Genomic DNA, 13,720 nt, shown 5'->3' with positions numbered 1-13,720 from the left:
GTGATTGTATAGTGCTGTAATGGGATGATGAGCTGCTTGTGCATAAAGTCCTAGTCCCTCAGAGTTTGGCTAAGTCCACAAACCTCTGTCTGTGACGGAGCTCCTTAAGCATGGCTCCGTCAGTCGCTTGTAGAATCGGACAGTGGGCGTTTACGGAACTTCTTCCAGCATAAAAGTTCCTTAACGGAAACGCGTCTTCTGGACTCTCGGCGTGACAGTTTCCGGCGAGGAGTGGGTGTCCCTATGGGAGGTCCTGAAACCTCCCCGCTATTTTCGCTGGAAGTGTCTCTGAGCCCTCCCTCCAACTCACTTTCCCTTGGAGCTCTTCCTCTCCCCCTGCTGGTTCCCTCCTCAGCTGATAAGTCTCTCTCAGCCTCTGTGAGCCCTTTCACCTCCTGTTTCTCCGATGGCAGTTCCCTGACATCCACCTCCCCTCCAGGGCCCCTTCACCACCTCCCCTTCCCTCCTCTGCAGGAGGCGAGGGAGCAAAACCCCTGAAAGAACCTCCCTCATCTTCCGAAGTTTCGAACACTTCCCTCCACCGGTTGCTGTTTCCGGTTTCTAAGTACTCCTCCTCATCGGAGTCTGTTCCTTCTTCCAACTCCGATTCCCTGAATCCCTCCAGTTCCTCCTCATCGTCGGTGGTGCCAAAGTACTCCCTCCGGAACCTCGCTACTGGCTGAGGTTTCCTGGGGAACCTTTGGTGGAACGTTTCGATCAAGATCTCGTCACTGACCTCCTCTGCCGTCACCCAGGTGTTTTCCGACTCCGGTTCCCCTTCCCACGCGACCAAATACTCCACCTGATTACCCTTCCACCTGGAGTCGATGATCTCCGCCACATGGTTGCTGCTTTCCCTTTCTTCTAAGACTGGCCCCCGTGTGGAGATCCCTTCACCTTCCCCCCTATATGGTGACAGTAATGACCTGTGGAATACTGGGTGCAGTTTCATGTGGTTCGGTAACCGGAGTTTAATTTAATTAAGAGGTTAATTTAATGTTACTTGCATTAGACTTACCCTTTCCTTTCCTTTTCAACTCAGGGAACAGACAACAATCCCACCATCCCCGTGTGACTGGGACTGGAACCAGAGCTGTAACTCCAGCCCAAGACATCCTGCAGGAAAGAGACTGAGAGGACTGAAACGAGGCCTTCCTCACCAGGTACTTGTGCTAACAGATCTGTAAAGCTAAAATGCTTGAGACGTTGTGACTAACCTTTGACCATGTATTTTAAAAATTATGTTAGTGACATTTTTGCCACAGAAAGACAGAAAATGAAAGTGGCAAGGTACAAGGGAACAGTACAGTGGTACCTCAGTTTTCGAATGTAATCCATTCTGGAAGACTGTTCGACTTCCAAAACGTTCAAAAACCAAGGCGCAAAGGGCAGTCTGCAAATTCAGTAGAGAAAATGGGGGGGACCTCAGTGCGTTCGAAAATGGAAGCATTTACTTCTGGGTTTTCTGTGTTCAGAAACTGAAATGTTCGACTTCCGAGACATTTGGAAACTGAGATACCACTGTACAAAAGGTACTGTAGTTAAGCTATTGCAAAGATACTGCATTGTGTAGAGAAAAGTTACTTACAGATCTCCTCGTGCTGCATTGATCCTTTGAATGCAACTCTTCCCCACTGACAGCTGATTTGATGGAGGTCAGAGCAAGGGTCTATCTTTGTTTACATATAAGATGAAGGGCCACCATATTATGTCATTGGGGGGCAATGTCTCTAACCATCAACCGTGATACACCAATCGCCCTGATAACACCATTTTCCGTCTAACTACCCTTGTATGGTGAACTCTGTGGCCTCCCAGTGGTATTTCTAGACTCTGACAATTCTCTATGATTTGAAAGTCATTAGAAGGTTGAATCAATAATAAAGCTAATGCCAGATTAAGTGGAATAGTTTGACATGTAATAACCGATATTTTTGCGAATACTGCAGCCCAGATATCTTTCACAAAATGACATTTCCACCAAAGCTGGAAGAAATCTCCTTTCCTTCAACAGCTTTGCCAGCAATCCTGTGAGATCCTGGCCCCTAACAATTTATTATTCCATGTATATTTCCCATCTAGTTGCAAGTTTGCTCTAGAGCAGGGGTGGGGAATCTTTGGCCCTCCAAATGTTGCCAAACTAGAGCTCCCATCAGCCCTAGTCAGCATGGCCAATGGTCAAGACTGATGGGAGATGTAGTTCAACAACATCTAGACAGTCAAAGATTGTCCCACTCCTGCTCTAAAGAGCTCACATAAGCATTACCCCGGTCTATAAAATTTTTGCATGGGTGAATTTAGGGCTATGCAAGCAGACACTGGGTGCTGAACCAAGGGGCACCGTCTCAAAACCTGGTAGGTGAGGTGCTGGGCTTTGGAAAGGAGGTGTGAGGCTCCTCCTGCCTCCTTCCCAAAGCCTAGTTAGTGCTTTCCCAGTTTTGGGGAGGAGTTAAGAGGGCTCTAGGATCTCGCCTCGCACCTCCTTCCCCAAAATGGACACCTCCTTAGCTGCCTTTGGGAAAGCATCACAAGGGCTGGGGTGGCACAGGCCAAAATCTCTGTTTGATGACCTTGCCCAATGCATTGCAGTGAAGCCCTCAAAGGGCTTATGAAACAGAGTGGCCTTTCTCAGTTTTATGAAAGCAGGATGGCCCATGCTGAGGTGGGTCTCCTTGGGCGCAACATATTCCCCAGTATTGGGGCCATTGCTCTCAAAAAGTTGCATTTTGTTCTTCAAAAAATGTATTTATAGTAATTGAGAAAATCTGAAGTGAGGCTTTCTCTGAGGTTCTCTGCTTAAGGGGCATGTGGTCTCTTGCAGACGCTGCCTGAGATATGCCAGATTGGTGTACGTGCAAAAGTAGTATATATGGCAGTTTGTTGGCATTCAGCAGGTTTGGGGGGGTTGTGTGCCTGCTCCAGTCACCTGCAGTGTCATAGCTGCACACTGCTTCTGCTTCTCTTCTTTCATTCTTCCTGTACTAAGAGAACCCAGGTTGTGTGTGCAACACTGCATCAGGAGCTGGTCTTCTTGAAACTAAAAAGGGCTTGTAGGTCTTCTGTATTTGGGGTGGGGGGCTCACCCCAGGTGAAAGACAAACTGCTAGCCTCTAACTGTCAGTGGATCAGTTCCACTCCTTTCTAGAGATGTATGATGCCTGGCCTGAACTCCTGTGGTAGATTTCCAGCCCCCATGTCCAGATTATGGAGGAGACAGAGGCTTGAAGACTGAAATAAGCAGAAACTAATAAGTGGGGGTGGCAGGGGGGAGTAACGGGAAACAATATGGGAGATAGAGGCATGCAGGCTGCAATTCTATGTACACACCTGAGAATTAAACCCCTTTGAACTCAGTAGGATTTGCTTCAGAGTAGATAGGCATATGAATGCATTTAAGTCTAAGGAGTCAGTCGGGCACAGAAAATGGAAGGATTGGGGAAAGAAGGAGACAGCTGGATGTATTTGAGAAACACAGGCCAAGGTATGAAAAGTGCAAGATTTAAGTTGCTTGTAGGTCTGGGACACACATGATGTTTGACATGGAGGCGCTGCCACCCCCCACATCCCATTTTCCATGGTGACTGAAGCTTTCCGTGTACTGTTTAGAAGCTTTTGCCATGTGTATTGGGGCCATCTTGTTGCAGGCCTCTTCCACACACCTCCTGCACCAGTCACTGGGAATCTGGAGGGTCCAGGGCACACGGTGAGCCCTTCCTGTGGGGTGGAGAATTGATGGGTACAGAGAGGCCACCGTGGCAAATGGTGTGTGTGGTCCTGCATCTTCCCCTCGATACACATTTCTTTGTTACCAGCAGGGTTTTGCTCATGGACAAGGTCATGTGCTGATGCTTATACTGCTTTGCAAACATCTGTGAGAACAGGACTTTTTCTGTTCTGAAAAGTGTCTGCTTATTTTGCTTGTGACCTAAATAAACCCCCTGATTACTGTGAAAGAAGAGATTTGGATGTCATTGGAGTTTGACTCCAAATGACAGGATGGCAAGGGGAGCTTATAAAAGCCAAAGAACATAATTTCACTTAAATGAAGCTAGTGCTGAATAGCCTTGAAGAAGAAACACAGCAAACTAGCTGTGCAGATCAAGCAAAACAAAAACAACAAACCATTGAGATAGAATTTGGTTCTTACAGTGCATTTGGTTTGAACTGAAGTGTGTCATTCTCCAGATTATAGATGTAATGGTGATTTGCTGTAAAGCAGGCTTTACAAACTGGAAGCCAGAATTGGGAAAATGTGTTGCTCCTCCCTACTCTTGTAAGCCTCAACCATGGCTTAGCATTACATCTCCAGTGATATGTACCATGGTTAAGGTCAGCAACAGGCCCTCTAAACAAAGGTTTAAAACTTGATTTAAACTCTGCTTAATATTGGAACCCTGGAATTAGTATCAGAGGCTATTCAGATGCAACACCAAACCATGGTTTGAAATGGGCTCCTGCCTACCCTTCGTCTGAGCAAAGTGGCACTGGGGAGCCTGCTGCCTTCCAGGTGTTCTTGGGCTCCAGCTTCTATCAGCCACAGCCAACATGACCAATGATCAGGGGTGAGGGGAGTTGTAGTCCAACAACATCTGGAGGGCCACAGGTTCCCTGGTCTCAGGTGTGCTTCTGATTATTTGGCATTTACAAATGAATGTGTTTAGGGGCACCTCTCCCTAGATGCAGCCCAAGCCTTGCACCATGCAGGAGATCCCTGGGAAGAGGTCCTGGAGGGAAATGCACAGCAGTCTTCTGTTGAATGTAAAAGTAGAGGAGCTTTTCCGTTATGGACCTACTTAGGGCCAGACATTTATACTAAATGTCAGTGTTCTTCTGTTTGTTTATAAAGCATTAGCCCATAAAAAGGTTATAAATTTCTACAAGTTAAAATTTAAAATAAACTGAAAGAAAAGGAAAATGGGGAGGAGTCCTAAGGCAATGATAACAAGGCATTACAAGGCCTCTATAATGATTGACTTAAAGCTGTGGAATGCTCTTCTCAGTAAGGGGCAGAATTCGATCTACCATATTGGCCCAAATATAAGCCGCACTTTCCCCCCAAATTCTGACTGTGAAAGGTTAAAGTGAGGCTTATATCCGGAACTGAGCGCTGTGCGCCCGCCTCCTGGCACTACTGCCCTGAACAGGGGATGGGGGCAGCCGGCACCGGCTTGGGGAAGTAGCGCCGGGAGGCGGGAGTGCCAGGAGGTGGGCGCGCAGCGCTCGGTTCCGAATATAAGCCTCACTTTAACTTTTCACAGTCGGAATTTGGGGGGGGGAGTGTGCCTCATATTCAGGCCAGAGGTTTTTGGACTACAACTTCCGTCAGCTGTGGCTGTGCTGGCTGAAGCAGATGGGCATCATACTCCAAAACATCTGGAGGGCACCAGGTTGAGGAAGGCTTGATCTACAGCTTTTCTTTTAGAAAGGGCTGCTGCAAGGCTTTTGATCTGGTTGGCTAGGTGAGTGGCAGAATGTCATGCAATTCCGTGGGTGCTGTGGTCTTTTCGTTGTGCTTTCTGAGTATGACTGTTGTTTTATTTTGTAATCTGCTTTGAAGAATTGTAGATTGGGCAGTTACTCGTGCATTGTTTCGGGTTTTTTATTTTCAAAGAACCAAAATTGTGTGTGCTTTCTGTCTTTGATGGAGGCAACACTGACACTACAGCAAAAGATCTCTTCAGGTTTATGTTGCTGGTTGTGAGCCCCGTAGTTACTCAGCACTGGAAAAAGGAAGGTCTTGCCATTGCAAATTGGTATGCCAAGCTATGGAGTAGTTAACATACTGAGTTAGAGTAAATGAAAAACCTGGAAGATCCGGAATATTTTGTCTATGTTAAGTAAAATTTTATATCTCATGTGAGCCATACTTATCAATGAGGGATTATTCCAGTACAATGCAAACAATTATGGAATGAGTTGGTAACTGTATCAGTATGAATTTTAGTACGAACTAGATTTTTTTTCTAGCATTCTTCAGGATGTTTTGTTCTTCTTTGAGTATGTAGTCCTCTCAGCTCTTGAGAGAACTCTGAAATATTACTGTTGTGCTTTAACTTAGTTCTTTAAAATAAAATATTTTTTTTGTCCCACCTAAATGATTTTTCACAGTTGTAATTTCAAAACATTAAACTCTTCCTCTGTTGCCTAGCCTAGAACATTCTGAACTATATTAATCTTCAAGTGCACAAGAATTTGCAGTTAATCATTTTCAAAGACTTGAGTAATTTCATCAACAGGATGTGCATCTCTTCCTTGAAATAAGATGCATCATAGCAAATGTATACTGCTGCCTAGTTTTGAAATAGAGAATCAAATTTTGTTAGATGTGAAGCAGGTGCTGGGTAATTTTTTAATTTTAATCTGCATTGTAATAAAGCCTTAGTTGATGTTTTAAAATGTCACCCTTAATGGTTACTGTATTAGTTGAACACATATATATTGACTTCTTAATTATCACTATAATAATTAAATACTTATTTGACAGCTTAACGTGAGTTAATTGTGGGTCTGGTACATCTCTCTCTTGCAAGGGATTGCAAGACTCAGAGGGAATAATATTGCTAATGTTTGAAAAACTTCTCATTATTTCAGAATAAAGCTTTGCTCTTTGCTCTCTCCCCCCCCCCCCCCGCAGCTCCCCATTCCTTTTTGTATCTTGCTGTTCCAAAATAAGAAACTTTCCTCTGGATCTCTCCTCTTGCTCCCTGTTCTGCTTGTTGATATGCCAACCTGGACATGGGTGGAAGGAGAGGCCTGGCCACAGAACGTAGTTCTGCCTGAACCTAGAGCTCCGTACAGGACAGGTATCCTGGTCCCAAGCTGTACAGGGCTTTGCACACCAAAACCAGCACTTTGAACCTAGCCTGGTAGCTAATTGGCAGCCCATGCAATTCTTTCAGCAGTAGCATAATGCAGTGGCGATATTCTGCCCCAGTGAGCCGTCAAGCTGCCATGTTTTGAACTAGCTGAAGTGTCTAGGTCAGCCTCAAGAGTAGTCCCACAGAGAGGACATTGCAGCTTGTGGACAAGCTAACCTGATCCAGAATCGGCCATAGCTGTCTCACTCACTGAAGCTGGTAAAAGACACACATAGCCACTGAGGTCACCTGGGCCTCTGGTAATGGAGAACACCCCCAGACGATGAACCTTCTCCTTTGGTGGGGGCAGGGGGTAGGACTGCATTCAAAGCAGGCAACTGACCAATGATGAGAGGTTGTGTTGATGTCAGATGGGAGCAGTCCCCAGCAGGTCTTCTTATCAGTTAGGCATACCTGCAGAACGCAGGTCTGGTCAATTCTATTTTTGAACCCACTACCAAGGATTTTAGGGACGCGGGTGGCGCTGTGGGACTTGCTGATCAGAAGTTCGGTGGTTTGAATCCCCGCGACGGGGTGAGCTCCCGTTGCTCAGTCCCTGCTCCTGCCAACCTAGCAGTTCGAAAGCACGTCAAAGTGCAAGTAGATAAATAGGTACCGCTCCAGCGGGAAGGTAAACGGCGTTTCCGTGCGCTGCTCTGGTTTGCCTTAGTCATGCTGGCCACATGACCCAGAAGCTGTATGCCGGCTCCCTCGGCCAGTAAAGCGAGATGAGCGCCGCAACCCCAGAGTCGGTCACGACTGGACCTAATGGTCAGGGGTTCCTTTACCTTTACCTTACCAAGGATTTTAAGGCTGTACCATCTGCAGGGGATAGCTCTGGGCAAATGGTATTCTTCATCATACTTGCAAATTGTTACTTCCTCCAAACTGGTAATCACTGTTTGCAGTTTTAACATATCCAACCTGGCATGAGGCTTCCACAGGTGGATTAACTGAACCTTCACCTATAACTTAGAAGCAGTAGTTTACATTTGATTTATATTTACTGTGATTTTGAAATGGAAATAAGGCATGTAGGGTTGTGGCAAGACTGGATGTGTTGACACTCTTTCTTCCAGTGTTGCTCATTGTAAGCACAGATTTAGCCACAATAATAACTATTCATTATCAACTAGTATTAGGTTCTGTTTTGTTTACGCATTTGGCCTCACAGGTTTATACCAGGGGAATCCAGTCTTTTGGGCCATGGGGGACATTCAGAAATCAAAGGATGGTTTTCAGATATGTTTACTCAGAGGAAAGCCACTGAAATTAATGGACCTAATTTAATCATGTTCATTTTCAGTGGGTCTACTCTGAGTAAAACTTAAACAGTTGTAAGGTAAAGGAACCCCTGACCATTAACTCCAGTCGTAACCAACTCTGGGGTTGTGGCGCTCATCTCGCTTTATTGGCCAAGGGAGCTTCCGGGTCATGTGGCCAGCATGACTAAGCTGCTTCTGGCGAACCAGAGCAGCGCACGAAAACGCTGTTCTGTTGTGGGCACCACAAAATACCAATTTCACAGAAGATACTCGGAGACACCATTGAGGTCAGGGGGTCATTCCACGTCATGTCAAGACGGTCATGTCACTCACCGTCTCAGCTTTTGATGAAACTTGGTGTACCTCCTTAAAGTTTTTCCTTCTATCTCAAACAGTTTTAATTTTATAGCACTTCAAAGTTTTGTGAAATCTCTGTTGTCTGTTCCTCTTGAGACCCTTGGCACATGTACATTTTTTCTTCTTCTCCATAACCAATGATCAGATCTCTTTGAAATTTTACACAGAGCTCAATAAGAGGATGAGGATTTCAGGAAAAAATACACCATTCAAAAGATTTTATAAATGCCAAATATATATATAATTAATGTACTTTTTTTGGTGGAAAACCTAGGTTTAGAAAACCTCAATTTTCAGCATGTGGGTATGATGGAACTCAAAGTTTTTGATGTTGAAAATTATCACAAAGATATACTCTTTCTCGACAAAGAATGAAATTTATGGTTTTTTTATTCCCTGTTAACAAATTTTTTACCTTTTTTGGACATCGTGGGGGAAAATGGCTACTGGGTACAACTTTCCTACAATCCATAGCTGTAATAGAAAAAAATAATGAAACAAAGTTGTTCATCATAAAAATTAACATAACAGTATGCACTTTTGGGGGGAAACTTATAATATCCAATATTATGTTAAAAGGGTAAAGGGACCCCTGACTGTTAGGTCCAGTCGCGGACAACTCTGGGGTTGCAGTGCTCATCTCGCTTTAATGGCTGAGGGAACCTGCGTACAGCTTCCGGGTCATGTGGCATGACTAAGCCGCTTCTGGCAAACCAGAGCAGTGCACAGAAACATCGTTTACCTTCCCGCCGGAGCGGTACCTATTTATCTACTTGCACTTTGACATGCTTTTGAACTGCTAGGTTGGCAGGAGCAGGGACCGAGCAACAGGAGCTCACCCCGTCGCGGGGATTCAAACCACCGACCTTCTGATCAGCAAGTCCTAGGCTCTGTGATTTAACCCACAGCGCCACTCGCATTCCAGCGAATATTATGCTAGAAATATATATATAAAATAAAAAAATAGTCCAGTAGCACCTTAGAGACCAACTAAGTTTGTTCTTGGTATGAGCTTTCGTGTGCATGCACACTTATTCAGATACGATATTATGTTAATACATGTAAAATGTACATGTGCCGAGGGTAACGCAGATTTCATGAAACTTTGAAGTGCTATGAAATTAAAACCATTTGAGATAGAGGGGGAAAAATTAAGGGGGTTTCTTTCAACCACAAGAGAAGGGTGTAGACCACGTTTCATCAAAATCTGAGATGGTGGGTGACGAAACCCTTCTTTTTTGCGTTGATCTGATGTGGAATGACCCCAGGGAGAGATGGAAAGAATGACTATGGCATAAGAGGATGGGTTGACAAGTAATGAAAAAGAGTTATTTTGAGTTATCTCTCCTAAGAAACCTCATTAGCTAAGAAGCCATACTATCTCTCGAGTTTGATTTCTTCATTGTCCGGTTTCTTAGGAAAGATGACTCCAGATAATATCCCTAACTCCCCTACTAGTCAGCCCTTCCTCTTATCCTTTAGTCCTCCCTTTCCTGAGCTTAGGCCATTGGGAAAGAGGGCAGCAGCATAGTAGGGATAAGCCAGAAACCAGAACCACCTGTGCCTCCGCTGAGAGGCAACAGCACTGAGATCTGTGGCCGCAGCCACAGGAGGAGGACGAGGCAAAGGCTCCCTCGGTGCTGACTTAGCAGTGAAATGGGACCAGGACCCTGGAGAATGCAGGATGGGATCTTGACCTTGCAACACAAAAAAATTACTGCATTTCCTGTTAAGTGTAACTAAAGCAACTATTGTCTCCAATTCTGGGAATAGAAATTGTGTGCCCCATGCCAGGTGAGCCTGCCCATCTTCTACAATTGGCCACTGAAGCCTTGCTCTCTGGGCTTTGTGGGATAAGGCCTTGTTAGTATGTAGCGGGGCTGAACTTGTATGTGTGGGTGAACTTTATATTAAGTGCATATTTGTGTGTGTATTGTGTGTGTATTTTCACACACTCCCTTCTTGATAATTGGCTTCTAATACTGATTTCCTGTTCAGAAAGTAACTTGACATTGGTTTTAGGAGGAAAATATGTAGGGCATGCATTGGATAGGTGCTAAAATACCACTTTGTTGTCTTAGTTACTGCACTGCAATCGTTCAGTGTATATGCATTGCTCTGGCCAGTGCATATCTATTGCATAAAGGGAGACAAAACAAATGTACAGTAGTTACAATGACCATTCTTTTGCTTCTTCAGGATGAGGGCTCGCGAAACAAACGAGTTTCTGGTGGGCTTCCTAAGCCCGCTTGGCTTGCTGCCCTCAAGTCGCCTTTTCTCCTTTCCAGGCGTTCCACGGGCGCGCGCTGCCGGGCCCTCTTCCCTTGTTCCTGCTCTGGCCCGGAGCGCGCGCCCGCCCGCCCGCCCGGCGTGGCCTTCCTTCTCGGCGGGGCTGGGGCGCCGCCAGGCAGGCAGGCAGGCAGGGGCGGCGCTGCCGCCGCCGCCGCCTCGGCTCTTCTCTCGCCGCTTCGCCTCGGCCGGAGCCCCGCGCTCGGCTCCCGGGGAGGCGCCGGAGGCTGAGCCGCGTCGGGGGCGGGGCGCGGGCGGAGTCCGGCGGGGAAGTCGCGTCGCTTCCGAGGGGGACCCGCCAGTCCCGGGCGAAGCGTCGCGGCGACCGCGGAGATGCCGGTGAGAGGAGGCGGCGGGGGCGGGGGGGGCTCTCTGCTCTCGCCGTGGCTTCGGGTGAGTGGGCGGAGGCGCCCCGGGCGGAAAGTTCTCCCGGGCGGCGGGCGGGCGGGGGGCGCTGGCGCGGAGGGGGCCGGGCGGGCAGCGGCGCTCGCCTTCCGGGCGGAGGAAGCCCTTCCCCGGAGCTGCCTTCATAACTCGCTTTGTGGACCTTTCTGCCCAAGAGTCGAAATGTCACAGGCGGCGCCTCTTCGGCTTCCCGGCCTTTGGCCCCTGCCGACGGTTTTATTTCTCCATCCTCCTCTTCTGCCCGCTGAGAGGAACAGGTCATGAGTCTGAGGAAGGGAGCTCGAATGTCCCAATCAGTTTGTTAAACTTTAATATGCTCCAGTCCAAGACACTCTGTTTACGTTTTTCATATACTCTGAAAATCCAGTGTTAAAATCTGAGGTGTGTGTCCTCTTTGCTGCGTTGTTTTGATTTTATGTACTTTCTTTTTTATGCATCAATTTTATGTATAACTTTCGTCTTTGTTTGGTTTGAGAATGGTGGGGTTTTATGGACTAACTTAAAAGGCATACTTCCATAAAAGAATAAGATCCTTTGTATCTTCCTTTATGCTGTTTTTATTCCTTTCACTTATATTCATTTAACATGACTGTAAATTATGTTCACCTTGATCATTAGCTGGCTGTACCTAGGAGTTTCACTGAGAAGAATGCTTTATATTAATACCCAGATAGCCTAGTAACATAAGGTGAGATAACAATTACTGGGATTGCATAACATGAGTAATGAAGGCTGAGATGCAGTGACAAGCCTGCGGCCATCCATCAAGCCCCATGATTCATATTCAGGTTTAACACATACTCTGCTTGAGATTTCCGTGTGTATGAGTTTATGGAGATGACTCCACAAAGAGAATCATTGGGGAAACTTGCAAAGAGAACTACGTATTTCTCAATTGCTGGGGGTGCGGCGACTTCATAAGTACACGTTGAAAAATCTCCCTAGAAAGTGCAGTCTGGGTTTGAAGTCATTGTAGGGATCATATAAGCTTAAATTTAGAAGGAACTATGAGGGTCATTACGGGACGCGGGTGGTGCTGTGGGTTAAACCACAGAGCCTAGGACTTGCCGATCAGAAGGTCGGCGGTTCGAATCCCCGTAACGGAGTGAGCTCCTGTTGCTCAGTCCCTGCTCCTGCCAACCAAGCAGTTCGAAAGCACGTCAAAGTGCAAGTAGATAAATAGGTACCGCTCCAGCGGCAAGGTAAACGGCGTTTCTGTGTCTGCTCTGGTCCGCCAGAAGCAGCTTAGTCATGCTGGCCACATGACCCGGAAGCTGTACACCGGCTCCCTCGGCCAGTAAAGCGAGATGAGCGCCACAATCCCAGAGTCGGTCACGACTGGACCTAATGGTCAGGGGTCCCTTTACCTTTACCTTATGAGGGTCATTAATCCAATGTGGGAATCTTTTGTCCAACATGGGGTTTGAACTCACGACCATGAGATTAAGAGTCTTCTGTTCTACTGACTGAGCTGTCCCAGCCAAAATGCTGAAAGACAAGGAGTCCTACTGATACTTTTAAGTTAAAGGCTGCAGGTTGATTTAAGCTAGGAATTGAATAAGAAATTAAATTAATTTGTTAAATAATTCTGCTGGCCAGGATAGACCTGCTACTGCTGGTCATAATGTCTGTGGTATAAAGCAGCTTAACTTTCTTCCTTTAGCCATTCTATCTTTATCACTTTTGTATCTAACTTTGGTCATAATTTCTGTAGTATAAAGCTCGGATGTTTTATTTAACATATTAAAAATACTTAGTTTAAATTTTGAGCATAAAATTGGCATGTTGTTCAACAAGATAATATAGTAAAAATATGATATGCAGCCCAGCTGAGGCAGCGAAGCCAATTGTACACAATAGTGCCAAATGATTATGTGATGGGATGGTGAGCTGCTTGTGCGTAAAATCCTAGTCCCTCAGAGTTTGGCTAAGTCCACAAACCTCTGTCTGTGACGGAGCTCCTTAAGCATGGCTCCATCAGTCGCTCGTTGAATCGGACAGTGGGCGTTTACCGAACTTCTTCCAGCATAAAAGCTCCTTAACGGAAACGCGTCTTCTGGACTCTCGGCGTGACAGTTTCCGGCGAGGAGTGGGTGTCCCTATAGGAGGTCCTGAAACCTCCCCACTGTTCTCGCTTGAAGTATCTCTGAGCCCTCCCTCCGACTCACTTTCCCTTGGAACTCCACTTCTCCCCCTGCTGGTTCCCTCCTCAGCTGAATGGTCTCTCTCACCCTCCGTGAGCCCTTTCACCTCCTGCGCCTCAGATGGCAGTTCCCTGACATCCACCTCCCCTCCAGGGCCCCCTTCACCCCCTTCCCTCCCCTCCTCTGCGGGAGGCGAGGGAGCAAAACCCCTGAAAGAACCTCCCTCATCTTCCGAAGTTTTGAACACTTCCCTCCACCTGTTGCTGTTTCCGGTTTCCAAGTACTCCTCCTCATCGGAGTCTGTTCCTTCTTCCAACTCCGATTCCCTGAATCCTTCCAGTTCCTCCTCATCGTCGGTGGTGCCAAAGTACTCCCTCCTGAACCTCGCTACTGGCTGAGGTTT

At 46.6% G+C, this 13,720-nt stretch overlaps 1 protein-coding gene across 6 annotated transcripts in view; it reads left to right on the top strand.

Annotated features, from left to right (window-relative positions):
* TJP2 (tight junction protein 2) overlaps nucleotides 1-13,720 on the top strand; it is a 119,097-nt gene that overhangs the window by 40,517 nt on the left and 64,860 nt on the right. For 3 of the 6 annotated variants that reach the window (XM_053408817.1, XM_053408816.1, XM_053408819.1), the window contains one exon: nucleotides 1,043-1,163. In XM_053408817.1, coding sequence (XP_053264792.1) covers nucleotides 1,043-1,163 — 121 coding nt within the window. Of the gene's footprint in view, nucleotides 1-1,042; nucleotides 1,164-11,045; nucleotides 11,108-11,135; nucleotides 11,162-11,365; nucleotides 11,555-13,720 lie in introns of those variants that run through there. The other 3 variants (XM_053408818.1, XM_053408820.1, XM_053408821.1) reach the window with 3 other exon arrangements.

This window comes from Podarcis raffonei, chromosome 11, assembly GCF_027172205.1.
Source record: "Podarcis raffonei isolate rPodRaf1 chromosome 11, rPodRaf1.pri, whole genome shotgun sequence".
Taxonomy (NCBI): Eukaryota; Metazoa; Chordata; class Lepidosauria; order Squamata; family Lacertidae; genus Podarcis; species Podarcis raffonei.
This window is presented reverse-complemented; position numbering and strand designations above follow the sequence as displayed.